At 41.8% G+C, this 18759-nt stretch overlaps 1 protein-coding gene across 4 annotated transcripts in view; it reads right to left on the reverse strand.

The window, feature by feature from the left end:
- The window catches only part of LAP3 (leucine aminopeptidase 3), a 528883-nt gene that overhangs the window by 250517 nt on the left and 259607 nt on the right, over positions 1 to 18759 (reverse strand). For all 4 annotated transcript variants that reach the window (XM_044062186.1, XM_044062189.1, XM_044062188.1 and 1 more), the window contains exon 7: positions 9112 to 9270. In XM_044062186.1, coding sequence (XP_043918121.1) covers positions 9112 to 9270 — 159 coding nt within the window. The remainder of the gene's footprint in view (positions 1 to 9111; positions 9271 to 18759) is intronic.

Raw genomic sequence — 18759 nt, forward strand, 5'->3', positions numbered from 1 at the left:
GCGGCAAGAAAGACTGAAGAAAATGGCGTCGGCTGGTTCTTTTATACCCCTGTCACACTGACGTCAGGGAAGAAGCGACAACAACAGACGCCGGACCTAGACTTTGGAATTCGGCCGACCGAGGACCCGCCTGACGGCAGGAGAACCCATCTGTTATGACTGCAACTGTATGCACGATGAACATCCTGTAGCAAACTGCATGCTAAACTGGGGGGGGGGGGGTGATGCAATACTGTAACAGTGACAATAGTAAGTTCTTACACTACTGTACTATGTACTTCTAGGATCACTGCTGCAGTATTTCAGTACAGATGGAGGATTTTCAAAGCTTAAAGGCTGGACAGGGTGGATGGGAAAGAGATGAGGGAGCCGTTTACCAATCCCAAGCATATGGATCTGGCAAAGGAAGTTCTGTAGTGTCTTGTGAAGTTGTGTACAGAGGATCAGGTAGCTACTTTCAGATTAGCTGTGGAGTCAATGCCTTTGAAGAAGGCACCATAAGAGGATAATGATCTGGCGGAGTTGGGTTTAACGGGTGAAGACAGGGATTTGCCATGGAAGGAATAACAAAAGGAAATGGATTTTGAGATCCAATTGTAGATAGTCTCTTTTGAAACAGGGTTGCCCAACTTGCCTTCCTGGAAGAAAACAAAAAGCTGGTCTGTTTTCCTAATGTCTTCAGTTTTTTCAAGGTAGAATCTAAGCTGTTTGGGAACCTCCAGGTAGTGGGGAAGTCTCTCATCCCTGCAAAGTGGATAGGGAAAGTGTATAGTTATATATGGAGCCTGGTTGAAAAACAATTAATTTACCACCTTGGGCATGAAAGTAAGATTATACCTTAATGAAACCCTATCCTTAAGGTAGATGAGAAAGGGAAGATGGGGAGAGGAGTGGGTCATAACGGCTTGAAACTCAGAAACCCTATTGCCAGAGGTAAGGGCAACCAGTAAAACAGTTTTGTATGTACAAAACCTTAGGGAAGCAGAAAGTATAGTTGTGTACACTTACCATACATGTAAATGTTCGAGTATATTCACTGTTGCAGTCATTACATTTGGGTTATCTGCCTGCAGGTAGCCCTCAGTCGGCCTGATTATCAAAGTCTTGGGTCCTGCGTCGGTTGCTGTCTCATCTTCCATAATGTCAGGTAGTCAGGGGTATAAAGCATGCAGCCGATGCCATTTTATCAGTTTTTCTTGTCCTAGATGTCAGGTGCCCCCATAATGGGAAAGCTTTAAGCATAGTAAACAAGAATAGTGGTATAGACGATATCAGTCAGGGGGCTGGAGGGAGGGTAACCCGGACTGCAACAGTGAATACACTTGAACATCTACATTTATGGTAAGTGTATACAACTGTACTATGTTCTTCATGTTTCTCTGTTGCAGTCATTACATTTGGGTAGATTCCCAAAGCTAAGGTTGGGTGGAGGAATTTAAATAGAATTAGGACCAGCTATAAGGACCTGCAAGACTGCAGAGGCAAAACCAGCTCTAGATTTACAGAAAATGGGCAAATGATAATGCTTGGTGAAAGTATGTACAGAACTCCAGGTAGCAGCTTCTAGGATGTCCCTTATAGGCAAGTCCCTGTGAAAGGCTGTAGAAGTAGATGCAGCCCTGGCCAAATGGGGTCTGATGCCCTGTGGGATAGGTTTTCCATGGTGCTTATAGCGAAATGAATGCAGTGGCCTATCCATTTTGAAATGGTTTGCTTTGAAATAGCTTCCCCTCTGTCCCTGCAGCAAATGCCACCAGCAGCTGTTCAGATTTCCTTTGAGGTTTAGTCCTGTCCAAGTAGAATCTAAGTTGTCTGTGCACATCTAAGGAGTGCAGTATCCGTTCCCCTTTATTCTGTGGGTTAGGAAGAAAGGTAAGCAAATGAATGGACTGATTAAGAGCCACACTGGATATCACCATGGGCATGAAGGAGGGATTGGTTCTGAGGGACACCCTGTCCGCATGAAAGATGATGAAAGGCTCCACTGCCATAATGGCCTGTAATTCAGATACCAGTCTTGCATAAGTGATTGCTAAAATAAAAGCTGTTTTCCAGGAAAGGAATTTTAAATCTGTAGTAACAGCCGGCTTGAAAGGAGGAAGAGTGAGTTTCTCCAAGACAAAGTTAAGGTCCCAGGCAGGAGTTGGCGATCTCCTGGGTGGCCTTAAATTTTTGGCCCCTCTGAGGAACTGCTTGAGCAGTGGGTGAGAGAAGAGGGGAGGCTCTGTGTTATAATGAGCTGAAATGGCTGAGGCATGAATTTTAATGGAGGAAAAGGACAAGCCCTTATGAAACATCTCTGTCAAATATTGTAGAATCTGAGGCAAATTGGGCACTGCTGCACTCATCCCTTGAGATTGATTCCAGGTGAAAAATCTTTTCCATTTTGCAGCATAAGATTTTCTAGTACTAGGCCTCCTAGTCTCCAAATTGATATCCATCATTGCTGAGGGGTGGTAAAGGAGAGATTAGTTAATTTGCCAAGCTGCTAGGTTCAGGGTTTGCAGCTGAGGGTGCAGAATCTGGTTCTCCTGCTGAGACAACAGGGAAGGAGTCTGAGGCAGGTGCCATGGGGCCAAGCGTGACACACTGCGCAGGAGGGGATACCAGTGTTGTGGCCAGTCTGGTGCAATTAAGATTGTCCTTGGCTTGTCTTGTTTAATCTTTAGTAGTACTTTGGAGAGCAGAGGCAGAGGAGGAAAGGTATAAACTGATAATTTTTCCAGCTGAAGGATACAGCATCCACTTTCCAAGCTAGTTTGTGGGGAATACTTGTGGAAAACTTGTCCAACTGATGGTTCTGGGGGGAGGTAAACAGATCTATATCTGGGCTCCCCCATTTTCTTGTCAACGTGTTGAAAATCCTTAGTTCCAGTTTCCAATAGTGTGGGTCCATAAGGTTTCTGCTTAGTCCATCTGCCAGTGTATTTAGTTTTCCTGGCAGGAATTGAGCTTGTAGATTCACTTGGCAGCTCAAGGCCGTGTTCCACAATGCCATGGCTAGTCTGCAGAGGGGGCAAGAATGGGTACCCCCCTGCTTGTTTATGTACCACATGATCACGGTGTTGTCCGTCTTTACCATTAGTTGTCCTGGAAGAATGTGGTCTTGAAGGCTGTCAGCATTCTGTACAGCTAACATTATGTGCAGGTGCATTTGACTTGGGTTCCATTTGCCCTGAATGCACTTCCCTGCCAGGTGAGCCCCCCATGCATAGTCTGATGAGTCTGTTGTCAAGGTTTAGGTGGCAGGGGTTAGTGTAAATGGTAGTCCCTTGTTTTGGTAGCAGGCCTCTGCCCACCGAAGGACCTCTAGGCGTAGGCAAGGTATGATGGGAATCATTGCTTCTAGATCCTCTGAATGTTGACACTATATGCTTTTGAGATACCATTGCCATTTCCTCATATGCAGTCTTGCGTATGGAATTAGAAGAATGCAGGAGGCCATGAACCCCAAGGCTTGCAGTATTTGCCTTGCAGATAGCTGTGCTTTTGTGGCCAGCTGTTTGAAGTAGGTTGTCAAAAGAATCCGTTTCTCTGGTGTGAGGAAAGCCATCTGGGAAGTTGTATTCAAGTTTGCCCCCAGGAATATAATTTGTTGATAGGGTACCAGGTGTGATTTCTTTTCGTTTATGGTGTACCCCAGACAAGTCTATACCCTTTGAACAAAGGCCAGATGATTCAAAAATATGTCCTGGCTTTCTGCCTGAATTAGACAATCATCCAGGTATGGGTATATTTGAATACTTCTTTGCCTGCAATATACAATGACTGGAGCTAGGCACTTTGTGAATACCCTGGGCATAGTAGATAAGCCAAAGAGCAGTGCAGAGATCTGATAATGCATGAAGCCTGCTTTGAAGTGTAGGTATCTTCTGCAAGACTCCCTATAGGGATATGCAGGTATGCTTCTTTTAAGTCTAGTGTTGCCAGCCATGCATCTTTGCCTAACATAGGCAGCAGCTGGTGAAGCGTCAGCATCTTGAATTGTGGAATCACCAGAAAGGTATTTAGAGTGGAAAGGTCCAGGATAGGACGCCATGTACTGTACTTTCTGGGTACCAGGAAAAGTCTTGAATAGAAACCTTGTCCCTTTTCCTCTTCTGGTACCAACTGAATAGCCCCCATGCTTAAAAGAGAGTGTACTTGATTTTGGGCCTCTGCCCACTGATTTGGGGGTAGATCTGGCCACCCGCTTGGTGTTGGTGAGGTGTGGAAGTGAAATCTGTATCCTTGGGACACTATATTTAAAACCCATTTGTCCTGGATAATGAGTTCCCAGTTTTCTGCATGCAGACCAATCTTTCCGCCTAAAGGTGCATTCAGTTAGGAAGTGCTTGAAAATTTTAAACAAGTCATTGCGACAGTTTTCCATAGGGGGCAGTCTTACTACTCCCTAATTTGGGTGTGGAAACCGCCCACTGTTTAGTCTTGTGTGTCCCCTGGGACTGAAACCTGGGGTTTCTGCTGTGTTTGGGTTTGGCTTGAGAAGACCTGGAAGGGGCTGGAAAGGGCCAATTCTTCAAGGGACAGTGCCTACTAAATCTAAGAGGCTGAACGTGTAAGCAATCTTTAACAGTTTGCATAGATTTAGCTTTATCTTCCATTTTTTCAAGAATTTCCTCAGCCTTGTTGCCAAACAGGCAGTCCTGATTTAAAGGCGCATCCAACAATTTAGCTTTAACATGATCAGGCAAAGATTGCTCCTTAAGCCAAGCATGCCTTCTGAGCACAGACCCAGTAACAGCAGCCCTGCAAGAGGCCTCTAATGAATCAAATACACATTGCAAAGTATGTTTTCCAACCTGTTCAGCAGAATGCATTAAATCCTGTAATTCTTTATTTTCCACACAATCAGGAATCAACATCATTTTCTGTTTAAGCAATCCAATAACATGTTACTGATACTTTAACATATGAAACTGGCAGTTTAAAGCCGTAATGGCCAAGGTTGCAGAAGTGTAAACCTTCTTACCCCATCTATCCAGCGCCCTGGAGTCTCTATCAGAAGGGGTAGGATTTTTAGCAGTAGAAGCCTTAATGCCCTTGGGCCCCTGTGAAATGGTCTTTGGATCCGCAACAGGATTTTTAAAAAGGAACTTGTGTGACTTGGGGACCCTGTAATATCGGTCAGGTTTTCTGGGAACAGGAGGCAAGGAATCAGGGGCCAAACTAGATTTCGAAAAAGCATCATCAACAATGTCTAATACAGGAGGAACAGCTAAAGGCCTTTGCTGAGGTAGGAGTAAGAAATCCCTAAGCCTCTTTTTTGAATCAGAAAAATCCTGGCTTTCCCAGTGGAAATGTTCCCTTAGAGTATGTAAGGTTTCACCAAAATAAAAATCCTCTGGAGGGGAAGCAGAAGGAATAGAGTCCTCTTCATCAGAATCCTCATAAATAGGTAAGAGCAAATCCAGATCACCAGAAGAATCAGAAAAAACAGAATCCTGGTCAGAAGATTCATAAACAACTTCAGTCCTAGGCCTCTTAGAAGGAGGGGGGTTGGCTTCCCCCGATTAGAGTTATTAGATCTTCAGTCATTCTTATAGTTTGTGTTTTAGGCATAGAGGCCTGAGCATGTGGTCTGGGCGTTGTTTTTTTAGGCATGGTTCAAGATTTAGGCCTAAGTGAAGAAGGAGGCGTCTGTTTAATATGCAAGTCTGTAGGCCTGAATACACCCTCAGAAGAAAGTGCCTGCACAGCGGCTCCGAACCCATCCAAGGTAGAGACATCCGAGAGTTCCATAGTTGACGCATCTTGTGGCATACCGGACTCTGAATGGGTCTCAGTAGAGGCCTACTAATCAGAAGCATCAGAGGCTGCAAAAGCACCTCACTGAGTACGGGGCGAACTGGCGACTGGCTTAGGAGAAGCGTCGTCGGCAGTTTTGGAACTCGGCGGCCCGTCTCTGTCTTTATCTTTGCGTGTTTTCAGAATCCTGACAGTCGGGTGGCTAACCAATGACATTTCTGGATAATTAAACCGAGAACCAAAATATTTAGAGGCAAAAATATACCGATGACGGATAGTGCGCTGATTAAATAAAGCACAAAACCAACAGCAAGGTACATCGTGGTCAGGGCCTAGGCGAGGGATACAGTACGAATGAAAATCTTTATGAGGTATTTACTTTCCACAAGTAATGCAATTATTAACTTTTACTGACATTGGTAAGGAGCAAGAAAAAGTTTCCCCAATGGGGTACTTAGCTTTAGTTGAAGACTTCAGTTCTGAAACTCGAAAATGAAAATTTCAGAAGTTGGCCGATCGGCACTTGCAAACTGCTTCTGCTTCGGGCACCGCACGGCAAGAAAGACTGATAAAATGGCGTAGGCTGCATGCTTTATACCCCTGACTACCTGACGTCATGGAAGATGAGACAGCAACTGACGCAGGACCCAAGACTTTGATAATCAGGCCGACAGAGGGCTAACTGCAAGCAGATAACCCAAATGTAACGACTGCAACAGTGAAACACGAAGAACATCCAATGTTTTCAGAAGCTGGTAAGTTAATTTTTTCCAATACAAAATCGAGATGCCAGGGGTTAGAATATCCTTACTAGGTGGATTCAAGTGAAGGACACCCTTTAGAAACTGTTTGACTTAAATCCTGGATAGTAAGGGGGGATTTAGTGGCATTCTGGCAGAAATAGTGGATACGTGTGCTGTGATAGAGGAATAGACTAGTCAACTTTTTCAGTAGCTTACACAACAGGATAAAACTGTAGGGAACCCACCTGAAGGGGGTTCAATTTTTTTCTTAAGACACCAGATAGTGGTAGGTTTTCCTGCCTCCCAGAGCACCTGAAGCACTTCCTCACAAAAGAGGTGGCTAAAATGAATCAAAATTCTATTATTCGCAGTGTCAAGTTGACGGTCTACAAGTTGGGATGAAGGGACCCTTTTTGGTGCGACTTAAGTCCACTTTGTGGGGTAACTTGAAGTGAAGGCCTCTGGCTAGAAGGGGGAAGCAGTGCACCTGGGCCAAAAAAAGAGTCTCCAGCAAGATTTTTGTTTTATCTCATTGGATCTTCAGTATAACTTTTGGGATTAGAGGAAGGAGAATAAGTGTTCTCTCTTTAGCAGAAGAGCATGGCGTCCATCCTCCAGTACTAGGGACAAGGAGTCCTCAAGCAAAACAGTTTGAGCTGTCTGCTCTGAGCAGAGGCAAACCGATCTACCCGAGGGATTCTCCATCTCTGGACTACGTCCAGGAAGACCGCTCTCTTAACATCAGTTCCTAAAGATTTTCCAAAGATCTGTTTACAGAGTCAGCAAGAACATTGTCTTCAGAAGGAATAGAAACAGCCTGTATGGACAGATTTGCTTTTATAGCTAGATCCCCTAGCTTGCCCCCCTGGTAAGACTTAGTGTCTCCCCCAACACTGTTTGTTGATGTGTCACATAACTGCGATGTCTGTCTAAAAATCCTAAGAGGCCTTGAGCTTCACAGATGAGAAAACACCTGAAGGGTTTGAATTAAGACCTTAATTTCTTTGACACTGATGTGTTCCCTTATCTGTTTGGGGGACCACTGCTTTGTTATGCTGACCTGACATTAAGTTACCTTAGCAAAATATCCCATCATTATTGGAATACTGCAAACGTGATGTAAGGAAGACATACATTAATACAACTTACATGGAAGGATAGTCTTACTGCATTTATCCTGAGGCATACAGCATGTAGAAAGGGAAATACACTGACACCGCTTTTCAAGAGATGAACAAATCTGGGATATGACTGACTTTCATTCTTGTCACAATAAACTCAAGTATACCAAATACAAACAATAAACTCAAAGGAGGTATGTGAAAAATTATAAAAAAATATGACACCACCGTTATTTGCAAAGGCTGACAACTACGGATGCTTACAAATATGCATACAGAAGACCAAGGGGGGAATATGACACTAAGGTATTCAGAAATGATTGTGTCATACAAATGCAGAACATCAAAACAAATTCTGGTATACTTATAAAAGAATATGCTACCATGCTTCAAAGACTACTACACAGACAAAAAATTAGTTAATTGACAGGACAGCCAGTATGAGTAGCACATTGTTAGAAGACATCAAAATAACCAGTACCCTGGAATTTTTCAAATCAAACTGGATGACCACATGTGGTAAAAATCCAAATTGGTATATGGAAGGCAAAACAGGCTTATAGCAAGCTTCTGATAAAATACTTAAGTAAGTATGTATATAAATAATGAGAAAGTTTGTGTCAGAACCATTGAAAGCAAGAGTATGGGTTTATTTATTTAATTAAATTATTTATTTACATTTGTTTAACAGGAAAACAGGCTGGTCCAAAAGACCATTTTCAGCCACAACCCAGAATCTGGTTTCCCCCAGGTATTTTGCACAATGAAACAACATCACAGCCCAGTATTTTCTTAATAGTAAAGCTAAAAAAAAAAAAATAGTGGACTGCTTTCTGAGAGTGGGTGGTATGGGGAGCCACCACATCAAGGAGAGAAGCATCTTGGGAACTTCTTCATAAATTAGAGTGACCAGTAGTTGGATACAGAAGTGACAGTACTGCAGGGAAATATACTGGACTGTGGCGGTAAAGTGAGAGCCGAGTTACAGGACAAAGAGAACAAATCTTTTAACCTGCTGGTCATTCTATAACGCATCCTAACCAATGGTCACAGTCACTGGGTAGTAATGGAAAAGATGAGAATAGGGGCACAAGCAGAAGATATGAGGTTCAAGTTGCTGGGTTCACTCAGCAACAGAACGACCAGCGCAGTAATCCCAACACATATTAGACAACATTTCTTACTCTCCTAACTCACAGGAGTCATGTGAGCTGGCTTAAGCCATTAATAAAACTAAAAAGGCCTCTTGGCAGACCTATGGCATGCAGCAGACATTTAGCTCCCAGCCTACCCGAGAACATCTGGGGATCATTCAGACTTGAGCTGCAGACTGTTGCTGTGGAATAGGCAAGTATAGTGTGTGTCCTTATCACCTTGCTACCACACTGTGACCATCACCACATAAATGATTCAGAACAAGGATACAGAGATGGATGGATGGATGGACAAACACCTTGAATTAATATACATTACAGTTTTACAAATGCATTATAGATTACCTGTCAAAGGTAATTCCTTTTCCTACAAAAATCAAGGGGTCTTCATTTGAATTATTACTTCCATTGTAGTGTATTTCTAGGAAGATAGGAGCTTCATCTGAGCCTTTAGCCACACTAAGGAAGGCACCCATCTTCTGCTCTTCTATCCAGGATTTTGCTCTGTGAAAATGACAAAACCAACTGCTTAGAAATATGTTAAAGATGCACAGACAAACTATTAATTTTAGCACTGCTTTCATCCCCAGGTAATGACCTGTCAGAATATGTTAAATGCTATGAGACAGTTTTTCACTTTTTTAAACAATTCACTTTACTTAACCATGAAAAAAATGTTACTATCCAAAACTTGTAAAGAAACAGATGCATTTAAAAAGGGATATGTTGGGAGGGTCTCCACACCATATGTTGGGAGGGTCTCCACACCCTGGGAAAGTTTATTTCCTTGTTAGCGCCTACACTGTAAGATGTGACTGCTTTTAGAAAATGGGATATGTGATAAATTGCTTTGTAGTTGTTTTATTATTAGAATACGGTTATTTTTATATGTTTGATGTAAAACAGCTCCTCCGCCTAATGATTCAAAGCTGCTGTGAAATATGTAATTGTTGGATAATGTATGTCACATTCAAAATATACATTATGTAAATACTTAGCAAAGTCTGCATGTATAAACAAACACAGTCAGTTACATAAGCAGGTAGACAGTCTCTCATACATATACAAAAACTCCGATAAACATACTCATGCATGCATGTACACACAGATAAATGTGCCCAGCAATTAAACCCACTTTCTTGACTGTGCACATTTCAGAAAAAACAAAATTCAGAAAAAGGCACATCTTTGTAATTGATGTTAAGTTGCTTTCTTAACTTGAGTTTTGCCTTTTTTCTATTTTTTTTAATTTGACATTCACTACACAGCTTCTTTTAGTGAATACAAACAAGATAGTGGTCATTGTTTTCCCCATTAGTGCTTCAGGGTGGTTTAATATGCTGCCATGAAGCTGCAGACTTGTTTCTAGTGGGCTCTCCTTGTACATTAATACAGTGCTAGAGAACAGTAGTCTCCAATACAGTTAGTGTTTAAAGTTCTATTTTCCAGTGTAGATTACAGAATGTCAGTATGCTCAATATTCTACCAAAAACACAGACATTCTAAGAGAAAAAGCATGTATTCTGCATTACCAAGACCCCAGCTAACCAAATAAGTCAGTTTCCTACTTCCTAAAATTCAAGGCGCCCAATTATTCTTAATTTCTTTGATCACTTCACCATCTACTTTTATCTCTAGGTTACATATACACTTCATTATTTTCACAATATCTTCCCCTTTGTCTTCCATTTTCTTGTGGCTTTTTTACCGGACAGCATAAATACATTTAGCAAAGCTCTATGAGAAACACTTTCTCTCACTTTCTTCTGAAATAAAATAAAAAATAAAGGGTTATCTCTACCTCTTCATTCCACATCTTCCTAAATATTCTACTCTGTTTTTCCTTCAGGGCCTCCAATCATGAACAGTCCCAGAAAATGTATTTCTAATCTTACAAGTCTCATCCTCACAGGTCCAACAACTCACATGTAACTCTGTAAACATTCTAACCAACCTTAATAACGTGTGGAACTACTAAAAAGACACTGCCACCAAAAACCTAAATTGTCTTGATTATGTATGCACATCTCGGGGCCATCAATCCTCTCTGTCACTGCTTTAATGTCATGCTAATTTGCAGCCACCCCCACCCCCCAAGATGTCTGTACAATTATTTTCTGTGCTATCAGTACATCTTCTTTAAGAACACTTCTATTATCCACTTCAACCATACAGAAATATCCTGCTCCCTTACATGTGACCATCTTAATCCAAAGAATACTCTCTTAACTACTTTACAGATCCTATTCTGGTTTCAGCTACTTCCATATTTCTCTAGTATCCTTTCCTGTGACAAAAGCACTCCAAGATTTGCTTCCAATATTTCAACACTCAAAGCTCCAATAATCTCTGTCTGATATAGCTTTATCAAGTCTCCAGTTATCACACAACCTCTAGGGCAAAATCTAGTGTAACCACTCTTCTGTGTCTATCCCCTTCATTGACCATTTTTTTTATCTTCATCACTTCCTACTCCAATGAGCATAGTCCACTCTACCAGGTTTCCATGCTTTTAACTGCTGGAAGAACTCTTCACTCTCGTACGCGTGTAAGATGATTTATAGGTTCACAGGTGTATACTAAGCCAACAACCACTAGGGACCTTATAAGCCTAGCCGTGCAACACCTAATGTAACCCACAATTTGATTTATATAAGTAGTGATTTACTGACGGCCTCTGTCCATCAAAGACAAAGCCACCAGACCAGGGGTGAATTTCCAGTTACTCATCCATCGGTCCAAGTTGAGCTTAAATAGGGTTAGGTAAGAACTCTGCTTCACATGGATGGGAAGCCTGTTCCAAAGAATGGCAATTCTCTGATAAACGTAGCTGTCTTTCCAACATATCCTAGTAATGCTGCAAGCAAAACTGAGGTCTTTGGATCTAGTAGTGCTGATGCAGTTTGTTTTGTGGATGTGCAAAAGGTTCATCAAAACAGGGTCCAGGGATGCCTTGTACACCAGGCAAAGATAATCTCTCAGAAGTCTGTAAGATACAGAGTAAAGAAATTGTGCTTTAAGACAATAAGCACAGGGCATTGTGTTTAGTCCCTGTATTTTTTGTAAGGAACCTTTGTGGACATTTCAGTTGCTGCATGTGTCTGGTCAGGTATAGACCAAAGGGGGCATTATACTCTATGAACTGACTGATGAGAGCCCCGAACAGTGGTACGATAACTTCTCTGGACCTAGATGCCATGCACTTACAAGTTGAGCAGCATAAAAGGATTTTCTTACTACTTTGGACACATGTTGATCAAAGGCTACATTACAGTTTATATTAGTTCCCACAACTCAGACTAGTGAATCAACTTTTAGAGGTGTTAAACTGATGGAATGCTTACCCAGGGTGGTCTACTTCATAAAAGGTACTATAATGCATTTTTTCACACTGAGTTTTAAGCCATGGCTTTAGCACAAAGCATTTGTCTGAGTCAGACCTTCCTGAACGGTGTCATCTTCTTGGGAGAATTCAATGACTGCTCTAAGTTTGCAATCTGTGAACTTGGTCAGCCAGAGGCCTTGGACATTGGCTTTGACCTCTGAGAAGTGGTTGCCAAAGAGGAGCGGGCCCAGCACAGAGGGACTCAGCTGGTGATCATCCTTTTTGTAGAGGTGGACTCTTTACTAACCTCTTGGGTCTTACCTGTGAGCTAACTACTATCCAGCGTGTTATAAATGGGCTTATGCCTTGTTCCATAAGTTTGCTGACAATGCTTTAGTGGGGTATTCTGTCAAATGGTTTAGCATGATCTAGAGGTAGCCAGTATGCACAGCCTTCCTGTCATCCATTGTCTTAGTGACCTTTTTAAAGAAATCTATCAGGTTCTGTAGGCATGACTTTCTTTTGAACAGACTACACTATAACACCCTCAGCTTCACAAGTCTAGTATATTTCTGGAGCTCAGGTAGCCCTAAGCCTCCCAGAGCACTTGGGAGGTTCACCACTCTACATGCCAGTCAAGGCTCACTACTTCCCCAAACAAATCAGATGCCATTCTTTGCGGAACACTGAAACATTTATCAAAAGAATATACATGGAGACCCCATAAAGTATAAATCAGTAGCAGCAGTATGACCCATCATACAACTTGTATGCTTTTATACAGCTCCAATATAATCAATTTTCAACCCTGAAAGAACTGTACAATTTTTAACATTTATTCACAGATGCTGAAAACTAATGTAGTAGTGTGTTGGACAGCTGCAGCTGTAGTTATATCAAAGTATTTGTTCTCCACAAAAATTGAAATTTACTATATACTGAGTATGGTGGATTATAATTAATTGTAAACTGCTTTAAGTTTATCCAGGTTTCATAAGTTTATAGAGTATTTCTAGCCCAACTGCCCTTGTGCGCCATTTTAAGCCTAGCCAATTATGATATGTGAGAATCAAACCCTGTACCTTGTGTCTCTAAGGTAAATATCTTAACAGTTATGACAACCTTCCACCTTTATCTTGTATCCTCAAAATTTTCCAAACCTAGGCTGTTTCCTCATAGACGATATATATATATATATATATATATATATATATATATATACACACACATACATATATATATAAATATAAATATATATAAATATATATATATATATATATATATATATATATATATATATAGGTCTACTTTACTTACCTGAAAAAACACATTGCTGACATTCACTTCACCGAGACGAATACACCAACAAACCAGAAATCCGGAACACTGGCATTCCAACCCAAGGTATGTAACTGCTTAGCCATCCTGTTGAACTTTGCCCCTTACCCTTGCGGTAGTGCGATCTTGGAGTTGGTATATTTAGTTAGGGGGAGGTGTGGGTTTAGCTTTTTTTTTTTTTTTTTTTGGGACAGCCAAGCGGTTACCTACCTCAGGTCGGAACGTTGGTGTTCCGGATGTCGGTCTTCTGGTTTGTCGGTGTATTTATCTCGGTGAAGGGAATGCCTGCGATTTGGTTTTTCGGGTAAGTGGAGTAGATACATATATGTGCGCATATATATATGTAGATACATATATGTGCGCATATATATATATATATATATATAATATATGTATGTGTGTTCGCATATATATATATGTGTGTGTGTACACGCACGCACACACACACACACACACACACACACACAGGGGCAACTAGATAGATAATCTGCAATAACTTATCCATTATAAGAAGAAGAAGCAAACATGGAAAAGGATACCCTATTACAGCAGGTAAAGCTATTTTGTGCCAAAAACACATGGCAGAGAAGAAATAAGACTGAATCAGATGACCCAAACTTATAGGTTTGGGAATAGGAAAGAGGGGGATGGAAATTATTGGATTAAAAGCATATGGCCAAGAGATACTATCAAGAAGATTAGCCACATCACAACCCAGGAGGGTGTGTAGTATTTCCCTTTTGTTATTTGCATTACATTTAGAATCACTGGCAAAGAAAACAAGGAACTCAGAAATTCAAGGATATAATTGGTATGTTAATCAGGAAAAGTTGGCTTTATTTATACAGGATATTATTTTGTACTTGATAAAACCAGAAAAAAAATTTCATCAGGTAGATTGTAAATCTTGGAGGTGTGATGGGGAACAAAGAAGTAACAGGGAACATATTTTTGAGTGTGTAATGAGCTGGCAGACTTTAAAATTCCCTGCAGACTACTCGGTCAGAAATACTAAGTGAGAAAATTTGTGTAACAAAGGAAATTATTTTTTGAGCTGTGATACAGATTTGGAATTGACCAGACATAGTAAGGCCTTGCCGAGTTTCATTCCTGTGTTGTCAAAAAGCAAATACTAAAGAATGTAAGTCAAAGCCTAAATCAACCATACTAGAAGTAGTGACTACAGTAACATTACTGGAAGTGGGAGGTTTAGAAAATGGTGGGAGCAAATTACATAAAAAATGGGAATTGTGGGAACAATACACGCAGAACAATACTTTAGAGGAGGATTGAGGTTTAAGGGAAGGCATGAACTGAATGAGCTATGTAATGTTCTGTACAGAAGATTACATCTGATGTACAATGTTTCCTATTGAAAATTTCTTTGTGATGGTCCCAAGCCCGGATAAATGGGGAGGGTTGCATCAGGAAGGGCATCCGGCGTAAAACCTCTGCCAAAAATTACTGATGCGGAGAACTTTTCATAATTACATACCGGATCGGTCGAGGCCCGGGTTAACAATGACCGCCATCAGTACTGTTAGCCAACAGGGTGCTGGTGGAAATTGGGCTACTGTTGGCCGAAGAGGAGGGGGAAGGCATGCCCGAAGGCAGGAAGAGAGGAGGAAGGTTAGGAGTGTAGTACTGAGGGTAGGAACTTTGAATGTTGGCAGTATGACTGGTATAGGGAGAGAGCTAGCTGATATGATGGAGAGAAGGAAGGTTGATATATTGTGCGTGCAAGAGACCAGATGGAAGGGAAGTAAGGCCAAGTGTATAGGAAGTGGGTTCAAATTGTTCTATCATGGTGTGGATGGTAGAAGAAATGGGGTAGGGGTTATCCTAACGGAACAGTATGTCAAGAGTGTTTTGGAGGCGAAGAGAGTGTCTGATAGAGTGATGTTTATGAAGCTTGAAATTGATGGTGTAATGATGAATGTTGTTAGTGCATATGCTCCTCAAGTTGGGTGTGCGATGGTTGATAAAGAAAAATTTTGGAGTGAGTTGGATGAAGTGGTGGTGAGTGTACCCAAGGGTGAGAGACTAGTGATTGGAGCGGACTTCAATGGGCATGTTGGTGAAGAGAACAGAGGGGATGAGGAAGTGATGAGTAGGTATGGTGTTAAGGAGAGGAATGCAGACGGTCAGATGACTGTGGATTTTGCAAAAAGGATGGACATGGCTGTGGTGAATACGTATTTTAAGAAGAGGGAGGAGCATAGGGTGACGTACAAGAGTGGAGGAAGATGCACACAGGTGGATTATATCCTATGTAGGAGGGCCAGTCTGAAGGAGATTGGGGACTGTAAAGTGATGACTGGGGAAAGTGTAGTTAAGCAGCATAGAATGGTGGTCTGCAGGATGATGTTGGTGATCAAGAAGCGGAGGAGGAGTGTGAAAGCAGTGCCAAGGATTAAATGGTGGAAGTTAAAAAAGGGTGATTGTGAGGTGGAGTTCAGGGAAGAGTTAAGACAGGCACTGGGAGGCAATGAAGAGTTACCGAATAGCTGGGTAACTACAGCAGAGTTAGTAAGGGAGACTGCTAGGAAGGTGCTTGGTGTGACATCTGGACAGAGGAAGAAGGACAAGGAGACATGGTGGTGGAATGAGGAAGTACAGGAGAGTATACAGAGGAAGAGGCTGGCGAAGAAGAAGTGGGATTGTCAAAGAGATGAAAGTAGACATGAGTATAAGGAGAAGAGGCACATGGCAAAGAGAGCGGTGGCAAAGGCTAAGGATAAGGCATGTAGAGAGTTGTATGAGAGATTGGACACTAAAGAGGGAGAAAAGGACCTGTACCGATTGGCTAGACAGAGGGACAGAGCTGGGAAAGATGTGCAGCAGGTAAGGGTGATAAAGGACAGTGAGGGAAACGTACTCACAAGTGAGGAGAGTGTGTTGAGTAGATGGAAAGAGTACTTTGAAGGGATGATGAATGAAGAGAATCAGAGAGAGAGAAGGTTGGATGATGTGAGGATAGTGAATCAGGAAGTGAAGCAGATTAGCAAGGAGGAAGTAAGGACAGCTATGAAGAGGATGAAGAATGGAAAGGTTGTTGGCCCAGATGACATACCAGTGGAAGCATGGAGGTGCATAGGATAAATGGCAGTGGAATTTTTAACCAGATTGTTTAATGAAATTTTGGAAAGTCAGAGGATGCCTGAGGAGTGGAGAAAAAGTGTTTTGGTACCTATCTTTAAGAATAAGGGTGATGTGCAGAGCTGCAGTAACTACAGAGGGATAAAATTGATCAGTCACAGCTTGAAGTTATGGGAAAGAGTAGTGGAAGCTAGGTTAAGAAGGGAGGTGATGATTAGTGATCAGCAGTATGGTTTCATGCCAGGAAAGAGCACTACAGATGTAATATTTGCTCTGAGAGTGTTGTTGAAGAAATACAGAGAAGGTCAGAAGGAGTTGTATTGTGTCTTTGTGGACTTAAGAGAAAGCGCATGATAGGGTGCCTAGAGAGGAGTTGTGGTATTGTATGAGGAAGTCGGGAGTGGCAGAGAAGTATGTAAGAGTGGTACAGGATATGTACAAGGGTAGTGTGACAGTGGTGAGGACTGCAGTGGGAGTGACAGATACGTTTAAGGTGGAGGTGGGATTACATCAAGGATCAGCTCTGAGCCCTTTCTTATTTGCAGTGGTGATGGACAGGTTGACAGATGAGATTAGACAGGAGGCCCCGTGAACTATGATGTTTGCAGATAACATTGTGATATGCAGTGAGAGTAGGGAACAGGTTGAGGAGACCCTGGAGAGGTGGAGATATGCTTTAGAGAGGAGAGGAATGAAGGTCAGCAGGGCTAAAACAGAATATGTGTGTGTAAATGAGAGGGAGGGTAGAGGAATGGAGAGGATGCAGGGAGTAGAGTTGGTAAAGGTGGATGAGTTTAAGTACTTGGAATCAACAGTTCAGAGTAATGGTGAGTGTGGAAGAGAGGTGAAGAAGAGAGTACAGGCAGGGTGGAATGGGTGGAGAAGAGTGTCAGGAGTGATTTGTGACAGACGGGTACCAATAAGAGTGAAAGGGAAGGTCTACAAGAGGGTAGTGAGACCAGCTATGTTATATGGGTTGGAGACGGTAGCATTGTTAAAAAGGAAGGAGTCAGAGCTGGATGTGGCAGAGTTAAAGATGTTAAGATTTGCACTGGGTGTGACTAGGATGGACAGGATTAGGAATCAGTATATTAGAGGGTCAGCTCAGGTTGGACAGTTTGGAGACAAAGCAAGAGAGGCGAGATTGCATTGGTTTGGACATATGCTGAGGAGGGATGCTGGGTATATTGGGAAAAGGATGCTAAGGATGGAGCTGCCAGGTAAGAGGAAAAGAGGAAGGCCTAAGATGAGGTTTATGGATGTGGTGAGAGGACATGCAGGCGGTTGGTGTGAAAGAGCATGATGCAGAGGACAGGAAGAAATGGAAACAGATGATCTGCTGTGGCGACCCCTAACGGGAACAGCTGAAAGAAGATGATGTTTTGTTTTTATTTACATAAATGTATGACTGCCTATGTCATAAGTGATAATTCAATAAAGATGTTTCTTCTTTAAAAAAAAAAAAGAAGCTCAGACATCACCCGGTAATGGTGGGAACTGAAGATTGCTGCTCATTAAGCAGACTTTCTCCATACATACATTCATAGTGAAAATTTGCCATCACCCATCCACTCATTCAGAGTGGTTTTAAAGGTTTCTCAGGAAGTACCCTGCTTGACGGCAAGGACAGCCTACTCCAGAAATGGGGTATATATTGGGTTAGGTATCTCAGTCTATCTGGTTTTGTTCATATGACAGTGTAAGTTTAGGTGTACAGAATGAGTCCTTCCTTTATCACTAGTTCTATTTAGGTGAAGGAGGTCAAATACTACTGGGTTATTCATAGCATAGAAACCTAAGCAGGGATCACCCATCAGGAGTCTGTATGAAAAGTAAGTAGAGCAACAGAGCTTTTAGTCTCAGACTAACTAAGGGTACTGAGACCTGTGATCTTTATGGTGAGGAAATAATGAGATCTGTCAAGCTGGTTTATGTGACTGATGAAGTACATATTGAAGGGTGCATTATATTCAATGATGGGCCTAATAAAGAATGAATAAAGGGGATTATAACTTATATGGATCTTGAAGAGATTCCATGATGGACAAGCTATGCCAGGCAGAAGGATTTTCTAACCACCACAGAGATATGGAGTCAAAGGAGATTATGTTATCAACACGTATACTCAAGTCCCTGATGACATATCACATTTAACTGGAATGTTACCTCTATTGTAAGCAGTAGTGATGCTAGATTTACCAAAGGAAACTATGCTACACTGTTAAGGGTAC

This window comes from Protopterus annectens, chromosome 2.part1 (assembly GCF_019279795.1).
Source record: "Protopterus annectens isolate FY-2018-M chromosome 2.part1, PAN1.0, whole genome shotgun sequence".
Classification (NCBI taxonomy): domain Eukaryota; kingdom Metazoa; phylum Chordata; order Ceratodontiformes; family Protopteridae; genus Protopterus; species Protopterus annectens.